Genomic DNA, 19,369 nt, shown 5'->3' with positions numbered 1-19,369 from the left:
ATTCACCATCTGATCTACTGCTTGGGAACATGATTTTGCTGTTCACTTGTGGTCAGTCAAACCCCAGTGGAAGTGCCCCACAACTTCCCCGAGGCTGCACGGCAGAGTGGGAAACTGCTGGGGATGGGGTGGGATGGCAGCATCAGCTTCTGTCTCAGCAAGAGCCCAGGAAATCAGGGTGCAGCTGTGAAAGGCATTTTCAGGACAAACAGGAGCACTTTGCCTCTGGGTTTGCTGCTCAGCACTTTGAGAGGTTATTGTTTTGGCTTTACCCTCATTCTTCCTGTGCCTACTAGGTTTATAAGAGAACATGCTGAAGAAATATCTGGTTTTTGTAAAATATGGAAGCAACAAAGAAAGCTTTTGTCATGTCTGAGGCTGAACGGTGTTGGAAATTTGGCTCACTCGTCTCTGCACAACATGACACAGACCAGTTCAAGAACGCTCCCCTGTGAAAGGCAGCGGGATTTTTTAGCTCTGCCACATTACCACAGTAAATGGCTTTTCCTCTTATCCTGCCTTCTGCTGTTGGGAAATCCATCTGCACCTGGATTTTACTCCTCTTTTCCATATGGGAAAAACATCATGTTCATCCTCCCGTGGTCCTTCCAGATGGCATCTCTTTCAAGCTCCGTGTTAGAGGTGGTGAGGTAAATGGGGTGGGCTGAGGTTCCCCATGTCAGATGGCCCCTTAGGGAGGGAAGTGGGGCAGCCACTGTCAGACTGATGTTTACAGAAAGTTTAGTCTCCAGTGGATTTCCCTACTCAAACAAAACAATAGGAGGGTCTGGAGCTATATTACCCATGCTTCCTCTTTATTCTGATTTTATCTGTGAATTCTTGCAAATAATGAGTGACCAAGACCATTATTGTTCTGGGAAATAGGAAGATGAAAACATTAGACAGACCTTAGCAATTTCAGTGGACTTACTCGTGTTGGATTTGGTTATGCAAGTCTTTACAGAGTCAGGAACCAACAAACTACCTGTTGGAATAAGTAATAAACCTGTGTGTTCACAAAAACACTTGTCTTAGGGCTTGTTTTTAATATAGAGATACTACCTCAGTCAAACAAATGCTAGAGTTCAGAAAAAAAAAAGAAAAAAGAAAAAAGAAAAAAGAAAAAAGAAAACAATCATAGCTCCTCTCTTATTGCTAGAAGACCTTCGGAAGCAATCCGTTCCAGCTTTTCTGTGTCTCTACAGACATTCTCAATGCAAATTGAATGTTGCTGATTAATAGATCTTCTATCAATTGAATTTGAACTGAAGTCAAAAGAACATACTCTTTCATTTTTCTTTTTTTTTTCTTTTTTTTTTTTTTTTTTCCCCTAAACCAGCATTGAAAAAGATTATTCAGAAATCTTGGAATGAAAAGCGCTAGGTCAAAACTCACATTTTTCTAGCAAGTCTACAACAACTTACTTTTAAAACTTACATACCATAGAATCTCAATTATCCTGGAAGGCCTATCTGGGTTGTGGCTTGAGTATGCTATTCATGTGCTGCCAGCTTGCTCTAGAACTTCACTTCAGTGCCTTGCAAAACAGCTGAACTCTTTCTTGGGCCAGACGGAGTCCAGAAATGGTTTGATGGTTTGACCTGAGTATAGAAGTCCTGCAGGCACCCACTGGCCGCAGCAGAGTTGGGCTGTTCCTCAGCACCCCGAGCCATGGAGCTGTGCAGGTCCTCAGCAGTTCTGGCAGGACTCTGTGTCTGCCTCTGCATCACACCCCGAGCTCTGGGAAGTCTTCTTCATTTAGCAGTGTTGCCATACAACTGCACAGATCTGGCTGTGTGCTGTGTGGAAGTGAAGTTTTTGTGTATACCAGCTGCCTGTGGACAAAAAGCTCCTGCATTACTCATGTGTTGTTATTTTCCACTCTCTAGGACCTTTGCTTCTGCTCCTCTTCACCTCAGGTCAAGGGGTACTGTTAGTATATCCATGAGCTCAGTACCTACTGGTCTCTGAGGAACTTCTGTTCCTCATTGTACATTAATATTGTTCATATTTTTGGTGCATATATAATTAATAAACTTGGGGCAAAATTTAAAGGCTTTGACTACATTCTAGAAAGATCATGAATTCTATGTTCTTCGTGAAGCATCATTAAAACTTGCTACCCACGACAACTAATTACTAGGAGGAGATTTTACATTGAAAGGAGAGCTTTCCTCCAACACAGCCTCCTTCCTGATGTTAGAAAAACAAACATTCCCAGTTAGGCAAATAGGGCCATGTTTCCAAAGGGTTTTTTTTGTGGGTCTTGTGGCATTTATGTTCCTGTTGATCTCCACAATTCAGGACAGCGGTGATGATGGGAGAAACTTCACTACCAGTTTCCAAGAGAAATACCTAGCTTTGGGGAAGAAATGCCCAAGGTAAAAAGATAAAGACAAGGTAAAAAACCCCATGTAGTTTAGGATTACCTTGCACAAGTCTATCAATTCAGGTGAAGGTAGCTTGTAAACTGAAAGTCCCCCCCAGCCCCCAGTGTGCAAATTAATTCAGAATAAAGCAGTAGTAGTGGGAAATACATGTCCAGCACAGGAGAAGGGAGTTAAGAAGTGAAGCTACTCTGCAGCAACTCCCAATGTGAATAAGCCCTTAATTATTTCTAAAATCTCACCATTACTAAGCCATGCTTGTAATTTCTAGAGGCCTTGAGTTTCTGGAACAACTGGAGTATGAGATTCAATTGCGTTCACTTCAGTGGAGGATACAGTTAAGTATAGGCACGTTTGTAGGCCTCAGGCTAGTCATTAACTAATTAGTGTATGGGAACATTTAATTTTTTTCCCATCCGATTTTGCGAAGTTATTTGGCAACATTTGCTTATGAGCCTTTTTCCACCTTTTTCTCCCTTCCATCCCAGCAAAACCAAACCTCCATCAGAATCAGAAAGTGCATTGCTAGTGTACTCAACTCCCATTTTCCCCTTGATGTAGACAAAAATATTTGATGAATTTTGCTTTTTTTAGACATATATAAATATATATAAATATATATAGGTGTGTGTGTGTTGGGTTTGTTTGCTTTTTTTTTTTTTTTTTTTTTTTTTTTTAAATTACTAGGTTTTAGTGTTCGTTTCCTTCGCAGCCATACAAAACCTCCCTTCCCGGCAAAGGGCATGTCAGCGGGAGCGGGGGGGGGCGGGTGGTGCTGCCCCAAGGGAACTACAACCCCCAGTGTGCGCGGCAAGGGGCAGCCGGGGGGGGAGCAGAGGGGCAGGGGAGCGCGGGGCCTTCTGGGAGTTGTAGTCCTTCGCCCCCTGCCTGGCTGCCGGGCCGAGGGCAGCTTTCCAAGCACCTGTCTGTTCCGTGGGCGGTGGCGATGACTCCGCTCGCCACCGCTCCCCTCGGGGTGTTGCAGTGCGGCTGCCTGCTGGCAGCCCGGCCAGGAACCGCTGGAGGAGGCACGGGAGGAATTTAAAGGTAAGGCTCTTGCTGGTATTTGCTGTGGAGCTGGCGGAGGATGTGAGCTGTGAAATCCTCATGCCCCTCTCTGGTTCTCCTCGCCCCGTGCTTTTTTTGGCTGGGGGGTTTCGCCAGGTCGTTCCCCTGGCACAGCGCTGGGCGAGGCGTCTGGGCTTGGGGTGGCTTGGAGGGACATTTTGTAGCGTGGGAGCGGCGGTGTCGGGATGTCCTTGTCCCTTGCAGCGGTGGTGAGAAGTGTGGTTGTTGGCTCCACTGTGTAAAGGTTAGCGGGAATAAGTAATCATTGCATCCTAGAAGAAAGTGGGGGAGGGAATCTCACTCCCTCTAGGGACTGAAAATCTTCCTCTAGTGAATAATGGTCTTATAACATCCAGCTTCTGAATTGAAGCTTGCTTTCTATTTTTTTTTTTTTTCTTCTTCTTTTTATGTTGACTTTCTAGGTCCTAATAGAGAGAAATAGCCAAATACACATTTTGCATAAGTGGCTTTTTTCATAAGGCAACAGCCTTTGCCTGTGTATATTTCCTTGTTCCAGTGCTTCTGCTGTTCACTGAACTGGAAGCAAGGGAAAGTCTCAGGGTGTGAAGATCCCTACAGTGAAAATCCTTGGAAATGCTTCAGTATCATCCTCATGCTTAATAAAACAGAGCCGTTTTCAGGACAGCAAAGGGAGGAGAAACAGCTTTGTGTGCTTCATGGGTCAGGTAAGACACTTCTGAACATTTTGGCTGTGATCCTCTGGCAAGTAGGTGCCTGGGAAAGTATTCCAGCCTTGTTGTTGGTCCTTACCTCTGAGTGTAAATTTCCCAGAGAATTTTGGGAAATACTTTGCACAAGGATGCTCTGCTGGCCTTCCAGGGCTCAACATACATCAGGTGGTGATCTCTGATGCACAGGTGCTGGGTGCAACGACACAGTAATACCCTTATGGTCTTTTTTCGGCAAGTAATTTACTAATTATGCTAAATGCCACATTTGCTGTATGCACTCCTTAAGGTCAGTGACAGTCGTTCTCAGCTACTGCTTCTGGGGTGAGAAAGCAAGCAGTGGGCACAATGGAGAATGCGGGAGCGGTGTGAGAGTTTTTAGCTAAGGTTAATGATGCAAGACCCTATTTAAATGCAAAAGGTGAAAGCAAAGACAAGTCAGTCCTAGTCAAGGTATCACTCAACAGAAGATGTGAAAGGCAGTTCTCAGTACTGATGGAACTGTGTTGCCCTTTTAATGGTAATAAAGTAGCTTTGCCATTAATCTGAGAAGATTATGCGGAATGCTGAACAGGTCTGGACAATGAGGCGATTCCTGCTTGGACACTTGGCACCTCAGGGTCACACAGAGGTACAGCTTGGGTGTTGGGTTTGTACACTGGGGGCACCAGGGCCAGTAGAAAGCTACCAGATGAGTAGAAAGCTAATCAAGGAGGTGTCCTTCATGAATCAAGCATGCAGGAATGTTAAACATGGTGCCCTCAAGTGTTTACCTATACGGAGGGGATATGCAAAATGAGGATTTTTTTTTTCCTCATTCCTCAAATCTAATGTTTGAGGATTTGGTAAGAAGTAGTAAAATTTCTGCCAAATAATCCTTTACCTTACAAAATCCAGCAGCTGTAATGGGGAGGTTCATACAACTCATAGGTTTCTGCCGTATTTGATGCTTTCCCTGTTTAGAGTACTAGTGACACTGCTAACATAAATGTAATAGAAAATAATTTATAGGGGCATCTGAATCTGAAAGCATTCCCTACACTTTTAAGAAACTTTCATAAATGTGAGCAACACCATTTAAAATAAAAAAAAATGAGGACCACACGTACATGCATCCTTGCTGAGTTTTGGGTCTTTCCCTGTATGCTGACACCAGCTACACCAACTTAGCCCAGGGGATGAGAGCCACTGCAGGACTGGCAGCTCCATCTCCAAAGCAGTGGCATGGCTGGGGATGCCACTGAAACCCTGGGGAAGTGCAGGTTCCTGAGGAAGAAGATGGTGGTTGTGGGACCTCCTGTTGCACTGAGGCTTGTGTGAGCAGCAGGAGCTGGGGTTGCCTCCATCCCCTCCCTCCTGGAGGTGCAGGCTGTGCCAGCAAAATGTGGACCTCCCTACTCCACCTTTCCCATCATGTCTAAAACAGGCATGGATTTTCCTGTTTACCCAGCCTCAGAGTACCTCCCAAAAAGTGATTGCATCAGGTTTGGTTTCCCTTCCTCATAGATATCAGAAGTTAAACAGGGTGATGTGGCTAATGGGATTATATTGACCCACCCCTGCCATTGCTATGAATACCCAAAGAAATTCTTAAATACCACAGACTTAATGGCAGTATAGTTGCCTGCCCATCTTTGTCTGGCAAAAAGACTGGGGTCTTTTTTATGTTTTTATGTCCACTAACTACTAGTCCAAATTTTGCTCCTTTGGTAGTGTTAAAAATCTAAACACTAGATTATATATAGAAGAGAATATACAGGGAATTTATAGACAATAGACATTTTTTGCAAAGGATAACAATGTGATTTGCAATGTCATTTGAACAGCATACACATAGCTAATTTTTATTTTTATTTTTTTTTAAAGGAGGATGAAGGGGCTTGGAGGCTTGTGTCTTACTCTTACTGACTGTAGAATGGTAACACAACTTTTAAAAAATTGCATCAAGAATCCAACCCCAGTGTGCAAGCTACTAAATTTCAATTGCTGTTTCTATGTCATTATTTCAGTTGCAGTAACTCTGTAAATGACAAGACAAAAGCTTGCTCTTTCCATTTTGAACTCTTTCAGTCCTCCATTTTCACAGCAAAGGTTACCCTGAGCAATGTGTACATCTGTCTGTTATGAGTGTAGAAATACATATTATTCATACCTTGCTGATGTATATGCTGGAAAACAGAAGCTGAATTTATAGCTATATTTCCTCTCTACCAGGGCTTTTAGAGTTGAATGTTTCAGTGTTTCCATTATAAACTTCTGTTTTCTGAGGTTTATAACAGTCTTGAAGAGCGTAGCAGTCTTGAACCATAATAGAAAGTGTGTAATGTTGCATTTACAATACAGCTGTAACTGCACATTAAGGAGTGTAATCTTCTCAGTGTACCCACAATGCTCCAATAAGGTTAATTGGAGTTACATATATTAAGAGAAAAACAGTATTTTACCCTTGGAGATAGTGCTCTCCATCCCGGGAGCTGAGACCATCACACAGGGACAGAATGTGTCTACATGCACCAGACTTACAAAAAAATAATGCCATTCCTTCCTGTACTGTTAAAACACCTGTGGACATCTGCAAAGGCCCCTCGCAGCACCTCACTTGATGCCTAACTGCTTTACAGACTTGGCCAAGAGAAATCAAGGTAAAGGTGACTGGAAGAAACTATTTCATCCTTTCACTATCCCAGCCACAGTGTAAGGTTGTACTTATCTGACATTTGGTAGAAGGCAGCATAAGATGGCAAGGAGGTAGGGAGCTGGACTTGCTTTGAACCTGAAGCTTGGATCTAATCTGTGCTTCAGGCTGAGAGAGCAACTTAACATGAGTGTCAGCAGCGCTGAAATCTTGTGGAGACCAAGTTCTTGCTGTCATGTAATTCAGTCTTCCACTTAACCTCACTTTCTATGTCTAACCCATCGTTTTATTGGGTTCACACCCTTTTGCAAGTATCACTAAACTCAAGCATTCAGAAATCACAAATTTACTCTCAGATTCATGAGACTGCAGGAAAAAAGTCGTACATTTTCTTAACTGAACAATTAAAATTGTTGAATTCGTATTTTTTCCCTCATCCTTTAAGTTTCATAGCTTTGGAACATTTTTTTTTCCTTTCTTTGAGGGCTTGACTATCTTTGTTCCCAGTAAAACCTGTATTTGTCACAACTGCACCAATGAAGAACTAGTGCTTTACCAAAAACTGAACTACGCCAAGACTTGCAGTAGGAACTCAAGATTTGGAAATGCTGTTTTTGTGATTGTGCAATTTTTATTTCTTTCACTTGTTCTTTTTGCCTGCCCTCTCACGAGTCATACAGATCTGTGTTACAACGTGTCTGCTGAGAATGAGAGGGCAGAAGGAATTTCTGTTTTGGTGAATTAAGTGTATTAAGGGGTTAGCAGAAAGAACTGCAGTGAAAAGCGATGAATGGGAGAGCACAAAATACTGAACTAGAGTAAAGCCATCCATATATTACACAAGCTTTTCTGCAGCATATAAGGGGCTGCAATTTGCATGTTACTTATCTATGCTTCCTTTCATATAGATAAAAAGGCCTTTGGGAATATTTGGTATCATCTACCAACAATTACTCATCATGTGATTCATAAATTTACGCAGTCAGTGTTTCTCGGATAGGGGCATGAGTGAAGATAAAACTTTTCCTTGTCCTTGCATTTGTCCCAGAGTGTGACCACAGCTCTGTGTGTTCTGGTGGGTGCCCCATATGTTCAGATTTCCATCTGAACATATCTGCAGTTATGGTAGTTTTGCAATGTTTACTATGGGGAACATTTTCAAAGGTAAGAGAGGCAACAGGGCCCTAATCTCTCCCTGCCTGCCTACAGGAATTAGAGCAGCATTACCAAACCCTGCACTTGGTCATCTCCAAGAGAAATTCCCATGTCCCATAGAGGGATATTTCTGCAGCCTAAAAGAAAGGTTCTGTAGATGCCACTGAAGAATTGCTGAAGAACTGGGCTTAGTCCACAGTGATTACCTCAAGCTGCCAGCTTGGCTCTCTTTGCAGTCATATTTTCTTTTTGCATGCTGATGTAGCCTAATAGCTTCTGGGCTTTCTGAAGTACAAAAAGCATTCCTGTGACAATTGTATTAGTTTCACTTACTTGATTGGGACCTTTATTTTTCCTTTGTGCCAGTTTACTGCCTCTTCTGTGCTGAGAGGTTGCAATGGCTGTCCTGGTTTTGGCATCTTTGTACCGTCTAATCCATTGCACATTCTTTCACTCTTTCTTTCTGTTATTTTACACATCTCAGAGGGATAATTGTGCCCAATCCCTCTGATTTAAGACAATTAGAGATTAAACATAAAGGCAGAGCTGATACTACCCACAGTTCCTAGAGGGCCATAACCCACAAGGATGGTCTTCGTTCACAGCAGTGGGGCTATATGTGGAAGCATATATTGTTTGAAAAAAGAGTGGTGGCCCTCAGGTAAAGAATGCTTCTTTACCTCTTCTTAGGTTTGAGGGATTTTTGGAGGCTTTCGATCTCTTCCTCTTTTTTTTTGTCATTTTGAGTTTTGACAGGGTGTCGATAAATGTGTTGTATTAGTGAATTTACTCTTTAAAATACCCTACTCCCATGTGTCTGTCGTTATCTTTTTACCTTTTCCCCACCTTTGTAGTGAGCCTGTCAGGACCTTGAGGGCACCTGTCATGGTTTAGGCCCATCTGGGACAAACCAGACCTCCGCTCCCTCACCCTCCTCTTGCACCATGGGACAAGGAGGAGAAAATCCACCTGAAGGCTCATTAATCAAGACAAGGACAGGGAGGTTTGCATTCCCCAATTACGGTAACAGGCAAAACCAGACAGGTTCAACTTGGGAAGAAACAACTAATTTAATCTACAAGCAGAAAGAGAAAACATGGCCAGATCTTAATACCTTTCTCCCCGGTCCCAGATCCCTTCCCTGCTGCCTCCCCGTCAGGGCACAGGGAGGGGCAGGGGGGGTTCAGGGTCAGTTCCCCACATGCTGTTTCTGCAGCTCCTTCCTCCTCAGGGGGAGGACTCCTCCTCACATTCTCCCCCTGCTCCAAAGCGGGGTCCCTCTCTCTCCCAGGAGAGTCCTTCAGGAACCCCTGGGACATGAGTCCCTCCCACAGGTGCAGTCCCTCAGGAACTGCTCCAGCCCGGGCTGCACACAGAGTCACGGCTGCTGCGGGAGCAGTCACCTCCCCTGGCATGGGGTCCTCCATGGCTGCAGAGCCACATCTGCCCCTCTCCGTGATCCTGCACAGGCTGCTTCCTCACGTCTGCCCGCCTGTGACACCTCAGGGGCTACAAATCCACATTTACCCCACTGGGGTCCTTCAGGGTCTGTTCCACCTGGCCTTGGTAACTCCTTTACTGACCTTGGTGCCTTTTCTCTGGCATTACTCTCTCACCTCTTCCTCTCTTATGCTTAGCAGGTGTCTTTTATTTATTTATTTATTTTTCTTTTTTGCAGTTTCATTTCTTGAATATGTTACTCGCAGAGGCACATCCAAATCTGCTTGGCCTTGGGCAGAGGCAGAGCAGGGATTGGGACCTGGGGAACTTCCAGCAGCTCCTCACAGGAGCCACTTCTACGGCCCCCGCTACTTCCGAAACATCACTGCACTAACTCAAGACAGCACTGATAGATCTTAATTGTCCTCATCTGAGAAATCCTACCCCTCCCTCCCCACCTCCACAAACTCTGCCTATGGTCCCAGAAGCCCCATTGAGGGTCTGAGTCTGAGACTTCTGTTTCTGACCCTCTGGGTGGCCCCCAGACTCCACTCGCCCCTTGCTGTGCCAAAGGACCCTGTTATCTGCCTCCTGTGGTCAGCCTGACAGGTCTGGACCCCTTCATGAGAGCTGGTCTATGTGTAAGTTGTCCTCAGCTTTCATCCCAGCCCCCCTTCTGGCACTGACAGTCCTTCTCCAGCCTGCTGATGGTCCGTATCATCAATCTAATGCTTTTGAAAGAGTTACTGAGCAGCACATTCATCTAGCTTTTGGCTTGTCCTTTTCACAAGCAGAACACAGAGCGGGTGGCCACAGCTGTATTCCCTTGACAGGACAGTCAGATCTACCTCTTCTTGGCTGCTATTCTCCCTTTTGTCCTTTCTATTTGTTCTTCGACTCTCCTTCTCCTGCTCGGGCAACTTGAAGGATGCAGTGGCCAGGGTTTCTCTAGCTGGCAATCCAGGAGCCATTGTACTGCTCTCTGCAATGCCAATCACTGTGGCTAATTGTCTCTGAGGTGACTGCCCTGCTTTTAAGAAGGCTGCAGCTAATCTTTCTCTAAAGAAATCTCTTTGTATCATTTTGAAAGGATTCCACAGTAAAAGTATTGAGCTGCAAACTGGAGAGATAAGGTAGGGAATATAGTAGCTAGAGATAGTGCATTGAGCTCTCAAAATATGTCCATTAATTGGGGAAAACCAGGGTTTTGCATCTTTCTTTGCACTTTGTAAAGTGCTGAAAAGGACTGGGCTTGATATGTTTCGGTGTCAAGCCCATGAGCTAATGAGTGAAAGAGGTTGATAGACACAGTTTAAAGAATTAATTAATAAACCATTTAGAGAATAAGGGGCTTCTGTTAAGTTTTTAATAGTTCCTTTGAGCTGTGGTCCCTCACTGAAATGCCATTTGGAGAATTCAAGCTTTATGTTTGCTATCTGGAGTAGCTTTTCAATCAAACAAAAGAGGTTACGTGTTTTTCATGGTGTCTAAAAATTGAACTTAAAGAGAAGAAGTTATAGCTTACTGGTTCTTACCATGATACTGTTACAAAGGCAAACATTTATACTGCTCTCTTCAACTACAGGACTAGTCTAGGCAGGGTTCTTAGGCTTTTGCCGTCAATGTGGAGCTATTGATCCATGAACATAAATCCTTACTTATCTCCAGTCAAGTTTATAGGGCAATGACATTATAGTATTGCTTGAATCAATCAAAGTTTCTGAAGCAAGCCATAGAAATATAAACAAGTTACCAATTATTGAATAAAGTCAATTAGCTTAGAAATCCATGGCCGTAGGCAGCAGATGTTACATTAATTTCTGCTTTCTCTGGAATGTCACTGGGGCTGCAGGATCTTAGTGTCAGTATTAGCAAAGGTAACTTTATTTTAGAAACTCATTCCAAGCTCTCACAGCAAGAGGAAGAAACTGTCATTCCTTTTGACCACAAAATCTGTGCTATTTCTAAGTGGACTTCTTTGAAATAACTAGGATATCTCACAGCTTGTTGCTTTAGAGGGGACTTAGTACAGAGGTAGTACATTTAGTTAGCATAATGAGTTTTTTAGCCCCTGTAATATTGACTGAGTTTAAAGTGCCATAACTTTTTTGTCAGCTAAGATTAAATTTCTTACTAAAGGACAAATTTGCATAATATTTTAACTTTCCTAGAATGTTAAGCTGGGGTGCCTGTTTTTCTGAGAAATATTTAGGCTAATATAACCAGGTTCTGACTTAGGGGAACCAATTTAAGTATAAAAGTGTGTCTTTCTGTTTCTCAGTAGGAACTGTCATGAAAGCAGCTTCCTTAGTGTGGTTTCACAGTTACTGTGTTTGCCTTTTGAGACCTAGTTCACTGGAGTGAGTTTGTTCAAGGTAGTTCAAGAATCTTTCATGAGCCTTCTGGTGCTTCCATCCATTTTGGAAGCACGGCAAGACCCTTGTAAGAGGATTCCAATGTCTCTGTGGTCTGTCTGCTGAATAGTTTGTCACAGTTTATAATGCAGGAGTACAAAGTCATCTGATTAAGCTGTTTGGTCAATCCTTGAACAGGGATAGTTATAATGTAGTAAGGTTGTCTCTGTAAATCTCTCTATCCTGCTACATTAAGACACTCAGGACTTTGGCTGTTAAGGTTGTTTTAAATATTAAAAAAACACTCTGTGAAATGTGCCTTTGATCTTTTTGATTGGTGTGCCTTAATGATGTTAAGAATTCGTTTTGGCTTTGGAAAGGTTTTTGTCTTTAAGATAAATTAATATCATCATCAGTTCTGTCCATGGGCTTTGTTAAAACATACACATAAATTAGTCTCTGATTAATCTCAAGGTTTTTTAAGCTGTTCTGTGGTATTTCATTTGCAATACTGTGTGGCTAAGTTGTCTGTGAAACAGAATTTCCTTGATTTGAAGACCATGCTACAAATTTCTATAAAGAAGAACTGCTATAAAATTAAAACTTAACATCTTTCTAGATTTCCTTAGTCTATCATAAAATTTGAGTTACTCAGCCTTAATTAGATTATTATAGACCTAAAACATATGAGGTAGAATAGCAAAAGAAGAGTAAAATTTGGTCATTAGCAGGAGTTTGTGGTTAGTGTAGCTGGCTAGTTACTAGCTGCTGAAATACATGAGACTACATTTTCCATTTGATATGCTTTGAAGACAGGTCAAAATCCTTAACATGATTTAGGTCTACTGAGAAGTTCTATAATCCTGCTTTTTAATAAGCTCTGTATTTCATGTCTGAATGATACTTGTGTGTGTCAAGCATTGCTGAGGCTCACTGCTCCACTTATATTCATCTTTAATTTGAAATGCATTGTTTTTGGAAGAGTATTTACAGAAAATATTCCTGGAGTCCTAGCAGACAGGGCTTCAAGGCACGAAGGCTTCTTGGAAAAATCTGCACTGTCTGGGTGCCAGCTTTTTTCAGTGGAGGAACACTTCAGCTTCTTACACTTTGCATGCTACAATTTACTTCTCTTTTTTAATATTTACTGCTGTGAATGTCTGTGCAAGCTGAAGCTGTATCTGCATAGGACTGAACTGCTGCTGTCATGTAGGTCTGCCATTTGTTGGGGAACTCCAAGTCTGCAGTTCCGGTAGTGCTGGGAAAGGAAGGATGAGATGGGTGTCTTGAGTATGTGTGTTGAGCATGTTTGGATTTTTTTTGTTTTTTTTTCTTTTGTTGCTGAAATTTGTGTTGTTCAAGGTGGTGATCTGTGGATTTCACTTGCCGTGGGGGAGATGAGCTCGGATGGCACCGTGTGAAGGAGATGTGAACCTTGGTAGATGCAACCTTGAGTGAAGCCTTGTGGAGGCAAATGTAGATTGTGCTGCTGACTCATAGCAGTCTGACAGGAAAAGGCTCCTTCCCACTTCTGCTTGTCTCTGGCTTCCTCCAGCATGTGGTTGGTGAGGACTTATCTTTCTCCATAGTTCTTTGATACCATTACCATAATCACCCTGACCAGCGAGGCTTCACAAAAAGAACTGGGAGGTTGGTAAAAAATATATGTGTTATTGTCAATTAGGATGGTTTTATCTCATGTAAAGGACTTGTAAAGAGAGATGCAGAGCTGATAAATAGCTGGGTTTAATTGCTGTCTGCATCCCTGGTTCCTTTCCCCCTACCCTGCAAAACTGTTTGTGGATTTTTGTGACTCTTCATGAAGCTGAAGTCCTTAACTCTGGGATGATAGTTGTGTGTGTGTGTGTGTCTGTCATGAGGAATGCTCCAGGTGGGTTTTAGAGTCGATGTTGTGTGCCACCTTCTTGGAGGTGCCGAGTTAAAACCCTTCAGCAAGAAACAGGTGCAAAGACTTAATAAAACAAACCAAAGAAAACCCCAACATCAACAAAGGAAAATGATGGCTGTTGGTTTTGGGAGCTTGATTATGTGTTCTCTTCCAAATTGGATGCTGATGAGAGAGCCTATTTTCTTTTGTAATACGTGTGTTTAAAACTATTCATCCCACCTACCTCCAAGTGTGACTGGGAAAAAGTTCCTGTGATTCTTAAAAAAAATAAGTGAGGTCTGTGCTTGACTCAGTGTTTGCTGACAGTAGTTTTGCCATTGACTTTATAACAAAAAGAGGGCATAAGTCCTCTACGGGGAGAGAAATATGTCTTTTAATTTAAAAAGCCAAATAATTTAAAGCCCAGTGAAACTGGAATATTATTTCTTACCTTCTGCACTTGTGGTGATTGGTTTAGTTTTTTTTTTAAAGAGACATTAAAGCATATGGAAATGTAAAAATTTTTCTTTTTTCCTTCTAAAGTGCCACAAGAGCAGTTGCTGGTTGGGATTGGCTTGTGCCCACTGATTAGTTCCTTGTGTCACTGGCCTTGAATCTTGTTGCAGTTGTTCAGTTGTTCTTTGGAGAGCTCGGCAGCAGCAGCAGCAGCATCAGCGAACCGGTGGAGCTGTTATTGACCCAGAATAGCAATAGCATTGTTAATACAATAAGCAAGGTTTTCTGTGAGCTAGTGTGCTATTCTGTGGAGCTGATGGGCTGGTTAACACCTTTTACTTATTCTGCAAGGATCTGAGGCTGGAAGGGAATTAACATAGTTGTGAAGCACGGAGAACTAAAATAGCAGTGATTCAGTTAAAGTAGAGCCAAAGCATCTTAAAATTAAACTCCATTGTGTTAGTGACTTTACTTTTTTGATACCTATATTATTAACTTCTCTGATAAGAACAGGAAATGTAATACAGTGATATTGAAGAAGCCTGGCACATTAAATCGAAGCTATTATCTTGGGGTTGTAAGAGAAGAAGCCACCCTTCATCTGGTGTGTTATGGGAATCAGATGTTGCAGATTTTCTGTTTCTCAAGGTTCTTGTATAATTCAGAAAGCTAACTTTTTGTGTAGCTTTGACTTCCTTAACTTTCAAATAGGTTGTTTAGGAAGAGTGGGAAGGCTGCAGTATATATGAGTATTTCTAGTTTCTTGAATAACAAACAGTACCAGATAGTTTGGGGAATTTTGTCATAGGCAAGAGTGTTTGTTTGCAAGCTGCTGCTGCTGTAATCCTGGAGATTATTTTTTTTAATAATGGCATCTGGTAACTTTGTGTGTAATAGGTTTGTGGTCTTCTCTCATATAAATGGTTCGAGGTTTCCTTTGGGGTTGACTTTTTAAATTGGACTGGATCAGGTGCTTGAAATGTGATTGATGTTTGCAGGTGGGAAAATATGGAAGAAAACCGAGGAATTCCGATACTATGGACAAACTATTTCCTCAAGTGCACTCAAACTTAGCTGTTCATGTACAGGTTGTTCAGGGGAGTGTGACAGCTTGACTGTGGCACAACGTGGACTTAGTAGATGTGTCCATACTGATGTTAACCCTGATGCTAGAAACACAGTGTAGCCAAAGTATCTCCAGAGAGGCTGGCTAGTGGTACCTCCAAGAGGGCACTGCATTGAGCCAGGAAAACTTGCTGTGGTACTCATGGATCTGAGATGATATGGCCAGGCAGTTCTGTCTGTGTGGCAGATACTGAATTATGGACCTTTGTTCTACAGTTGTTTCTTCCTGCTCATTAGTTTGTCTATATATATATATGTGTGTGTGTGTTCTAGTAGTCATATTAGAAGAATTTTCCCCTAATTCTTCCTTTTAGTTGTGATAACTTGAAGATTACTTGGTTCCGTTCTTTCGGGGTTTCCGCATGAGCCCCAGATTCATTTAGCCCCAGAAGTAGTCGAGATAGATGAGGAGTTAGACATAGTAGATGAGGATTGGGTTAGGGATCAGCTGAGTAATCTGGACATCCATAAGTCGATGGGTCCAGATGGAATGCATCCAAGGGTGCTGAGGGAGCTGGCGGAGGTCATTGCTAGGCCACTCTCCATCATCTTCAGTAAGTCATGGGTAACAGGAGAGGTGCCTGAGGACTGGAGGATAGCAAATGTCACTCCAGTCTACAAGAAGGGCAAGAAGGAGGACCCGGGTAACTATAGACCGGTCAGCCTCACCTCCATCCCCAGAAAGGTGATGGAACAACTTGTTCTTGTCACTATCTCCAGGCATATCAAGGACATGGGAGTCATCAAGAGCAGTCAGCATGGTTTTATCAAGGGTAAATCATGTTTGACTAACCTCATAGCCTTCTATGAGGAAATTACTAGGTGGATAGATGATGGAAGAGCAGTAGATGTGGTTTATCTTGATTTCAGTAAAGCATTTGACACCGTCTCTCACAGCATCCTTGTAGATAAGTTGATCAAATATGGGTTTGGTGATCAGGTAGTGAGGTGGATCAGGAACTGGTTGAAAGGAAGGAGTCAGAGAGTTGTAGTCAATGGGGCAGAATCTGGTTGGAGGTGTGTGACTAGTGGAGTCCCTCAGGGGTCGGTGCTGGGACCGGTGTTGTTTAATATCTTCATCAACGACTTGGATGAGGGTATAGAATGTACCCTCAGCAAGTTTGCTGATGACACTAAGCTGGGAGGAGTGGCTGACACACCAGAAGGCTGTGCTGCCATTCAGAGAGACTTGGACAGGCTGGAGAGTTGGGCAGGGAGAAACATGATGAAATTCAACAAGGGGAAGTGTAGAGTCTTGCATTTGGGGAAGAACAACCCGATGTCCCAGTATAGGTTGGGGGCTGACCTGCTGGAGAGCAGTGTAGGTGAAAGAGACCTGGGGGTCCTGGTTGACAAGAAGATGACCATGAGCCAGCAATGTGCCCTTGTGGCCAAGAAGGCCAATGGCATCCTGGGGTGCATTAGAAAGGGTGTGGTTAGTAGGTCAAGAGAGGTTCTCCTCCCCCTCTATTCTGCATTGGTGAGGCCGCACCTGGAGTATTGTGTCCAGTTCTGGGCCCCTCAGTTCAAGAAGGACAGGGAAGTGCTCAAAAGAGTCCAGCGCAGAGCTACTAAGATGATTAAGGGAGTGGAACATTTCCCTTATGAGGAAAGGCTGAGGGAGCTGGGTCTCTTTAGTTTGGAGAAAGGGAGACTGAGGGGTGACCTCATCAATGTTTTCAAATATGTAAGGGGTGAGTGTCAGGGAGATGGAGTTAGGCTCTTCTCAGTAGTGACCAGTGATAGGACAAGGGGTAATGGGTGTAAATTGGAGCACAGGAGGTTCAAGTTGAATATTCAAAAAAATTTTTTTACTGTAAGGGTGACAGAGCCCTGGAACAGGCTGCCCAGGGGGGTTGTGGAGTCTCCTTCACTGGAGACATTCAAAACCCGTCTGGACATGTTCCTATGTGATGTACTCTAGGTGGCCCTGCTCTGGCAGGGGGGGTTGGACTAGATGATCTTTCGAGGTCCCTTCCAACCCCTAGGATTCTATGATTCTATGATTCTGTGATGTAAGTGCTAACAAAGTTCTGTGTTGCAGAAAAGCTGTATTTTGGTTACTTCAGAGAATGCCACTGTCTGTATGCCAGGGCACCCCTGAAGGGTCTTAATATTATTCTTCCATATTCTGTTTTATGGTCAGCCTCTCTTCCCCCACATTTTTTTTTGCCCAGACTTTTCCCTGTTTCCCATACTTGATGCCTAAGAACCTATCCAACAGAACTGATGTCTCAAGCAGTGACTATGTAAATATTTACTGGCATGACAGTCAACAACAGCAGAAAGGGGGGAAATTGCTACATCCTGCCATACAGGGAACCTTCAAATTCTTTCTCAGAGTGTGCAGTCGATGAGAGCAGGGAAAGTTTGCAGTTTGTGCTTGACTTGATATGTTTATGCTCTCTTGGTTCCTGTTTTGTTGCAGATGTCATTCATATAGCTGTGGAAGGCTTTATCAGCTCTTGAGAAAACTTTCCCCTGCACATATATTCACATCACTCAAGCCTGGAGCTGTGGTGGAGGAAAATGGAGCCTGTAAATCTCCTGTCATTTGCCTCCATAGAAATGAATAGTACAACTATCACTGTGGCTTTGCTGGTGGTCTTCCTAGTCCTGCTGTATTGGTAAGTGATGAGATGGACTGCATATTAGACAGAAAGCCTGATGAAGCTCCCTCAACATCTATAGAATCTTTTATTCTTAAGGTGAAACTGGAAGAGAATTGGCTAGAAGGGATGTGAAGGGGTTGGTTTGGGTGGAGAGACAGAAATAAATGCTTAAAAACCTCATTATGCTTCTTAGAAAATTCTCTGCTTGCAATATTTTCTCTTCAGGGCTTTCCCAGCAAACTGCTAAGAAAAATTGTCTTAAAAATCAGGAACTTTTATTGTTGGTGTCTGTAGATGGCAGGAACATTGTTGCTGTCCAGAAAGAAACAGAATACTTGTTACAGGGTCTTGTACCCCTTCTCTGTACTATGCTGCACTCTTGCTCCTTGCCTGGTTTCTTGGCTTAAGTTAACAGACACTTTCACTGCTGCTTTATTTTCCTCTCTTGTTCTTTCCATACTGAGCAGTGGACACAAATCAGAATAATAGCAGCCCTAATGGTAAGCACAGTAGGCATTAAAGTGAACTGTGCTAAAATAAGGAAAAAACCCCTCCCTGTCCAGATAATTTATTTCAGAAATTAAATTAGCTGAACTGCGAGTGCTTTTCTAATTGCTTTTACTTTAATACCTTTCCAAATACTGCTTTCCAGTCAATCAGTGTTTTTTCCATGTGCTCGAGAAAGTTTCAGGGACAGTGGTAGAAAAAGAACCTCTGATGAAAACCTGAAGCTAGTCAAGAAGAGAATTGGTGATGGCACCAGGAATTTAGCACAATTATAATAGACTAAATTATGGATAATTTCTGTATCTATTTCTTCATTCTTTGACCCTGTAGAGCTTTGTTCAACTTCCTTGCATGTCAAAGGAGGATCTAGAGAGACTAAAAAAGTCTCTTTTTTTGTCAAGCTAGTATTTGACGTGTGTTGCCATCTCAAGTAGACTGCTTTCTTAAAAAGATCTGCCCAAATCATCAGAAAGGTCCAACTCCTTCTCCCTTTGTATTTTAATGGGGAAAAGAATGGCAACACTAAATGTTTCAGTAAAACCATGCTGTTTAGTTGTGGATCTCAGTAAACTTAAGGAGATGAGAGGAAGGGCAAAGGCTCATTCACAGTTCAGAAGAGATTGTCTGGTGAAATCTGGCTGCTTATGAGACAGCTGAAAGGGCCTGGTGCTTCCTTGTAGTGCATGTCATGATGTGCCAAGGTCTCTGAAGACACAGAACTGCTCCATGTAAATAAATGTAGGGTACATTGTGATGCATACTTCTCCAGAGCCTCATTTTCTGTTTCAGTTTAAAGAAGGCTGTTCCTCTCCTTGAACTGAACATGGCAGTTTAGTGCAGACTGTGGTCTTGCCATAAGCAAACCTACCTCTAATTAAAGACTGAAGTCAAAGTTAAATGAGGCTCTTGGTTGTGGACAGTCAGCTGCTGGATTGAGTGCCTACTATATAAGTTTCATGAAGTCTAATTTGGGAGTGAGGTGGGAAATTGTCTTACAGTAGAGATAATCCACTCATTGTTTCTCCGTTCCTAGCTGAAGGCAAGTTCAGTGAA

The 19,369-nt window shown here is 42.8% G+C and overlaps 1 protein-coding gene across 5 annotated transcripts in view; it reads left to right on the top strand.

Annotated features, from left to right (window-relative positions):
- The first annotated feature begins 3,272 nt into the window (after positions 1-3,272).
- The window catches only part of TBXAS1 (thromboxane A synthase 1), a 244,161-nt gene continuing 228,064 nt past the window's right edge, over positions 3,273-19,369 (top strand). Inside the window, exons 1-3 of one of the 5 annotated variants that reach the window (XM_030468299.1) lie at positions 3,273-3,434; positions 3,973-4,141; positions 17,626-17,824. In XM_030468299.1, coding sequence (XP_030324159.1) covers positions 17,727-17,824 — 98 coding nt within the window. In that variant the 5' untranslated portion in view covers positions 3,273-3,434; positions 3,973-4,141; positions 17,626-17,726. Of the gene's footprint in view, positions 3,435-3,972; positions 4,142-13,294; positions 13,379-17,625; positions 17,825-19,369 lie in introns of those variants that run through there. The other 4 variants (XM_030468305.1, XM_030468310.1, XM_030468308.1 and 1 more) reach the window with 4 other exon arrangements.

Source organism: Calypte anna, chromosome 1, assembly GCF_003957555.1.
Source record: "Calypte anna isolate BGI_N300 chromosome 1, bCalAnn1_v1.p, whole genome shotgun sequence".
NCBI lineage: Eukaryota > Metazoa > Chordata > Aves > Apodiformes > Trochilidae > Calypte > Calypte anna.
This window is presented reverse-complemented; position numbering and strand designations above follow the sequence as displayed.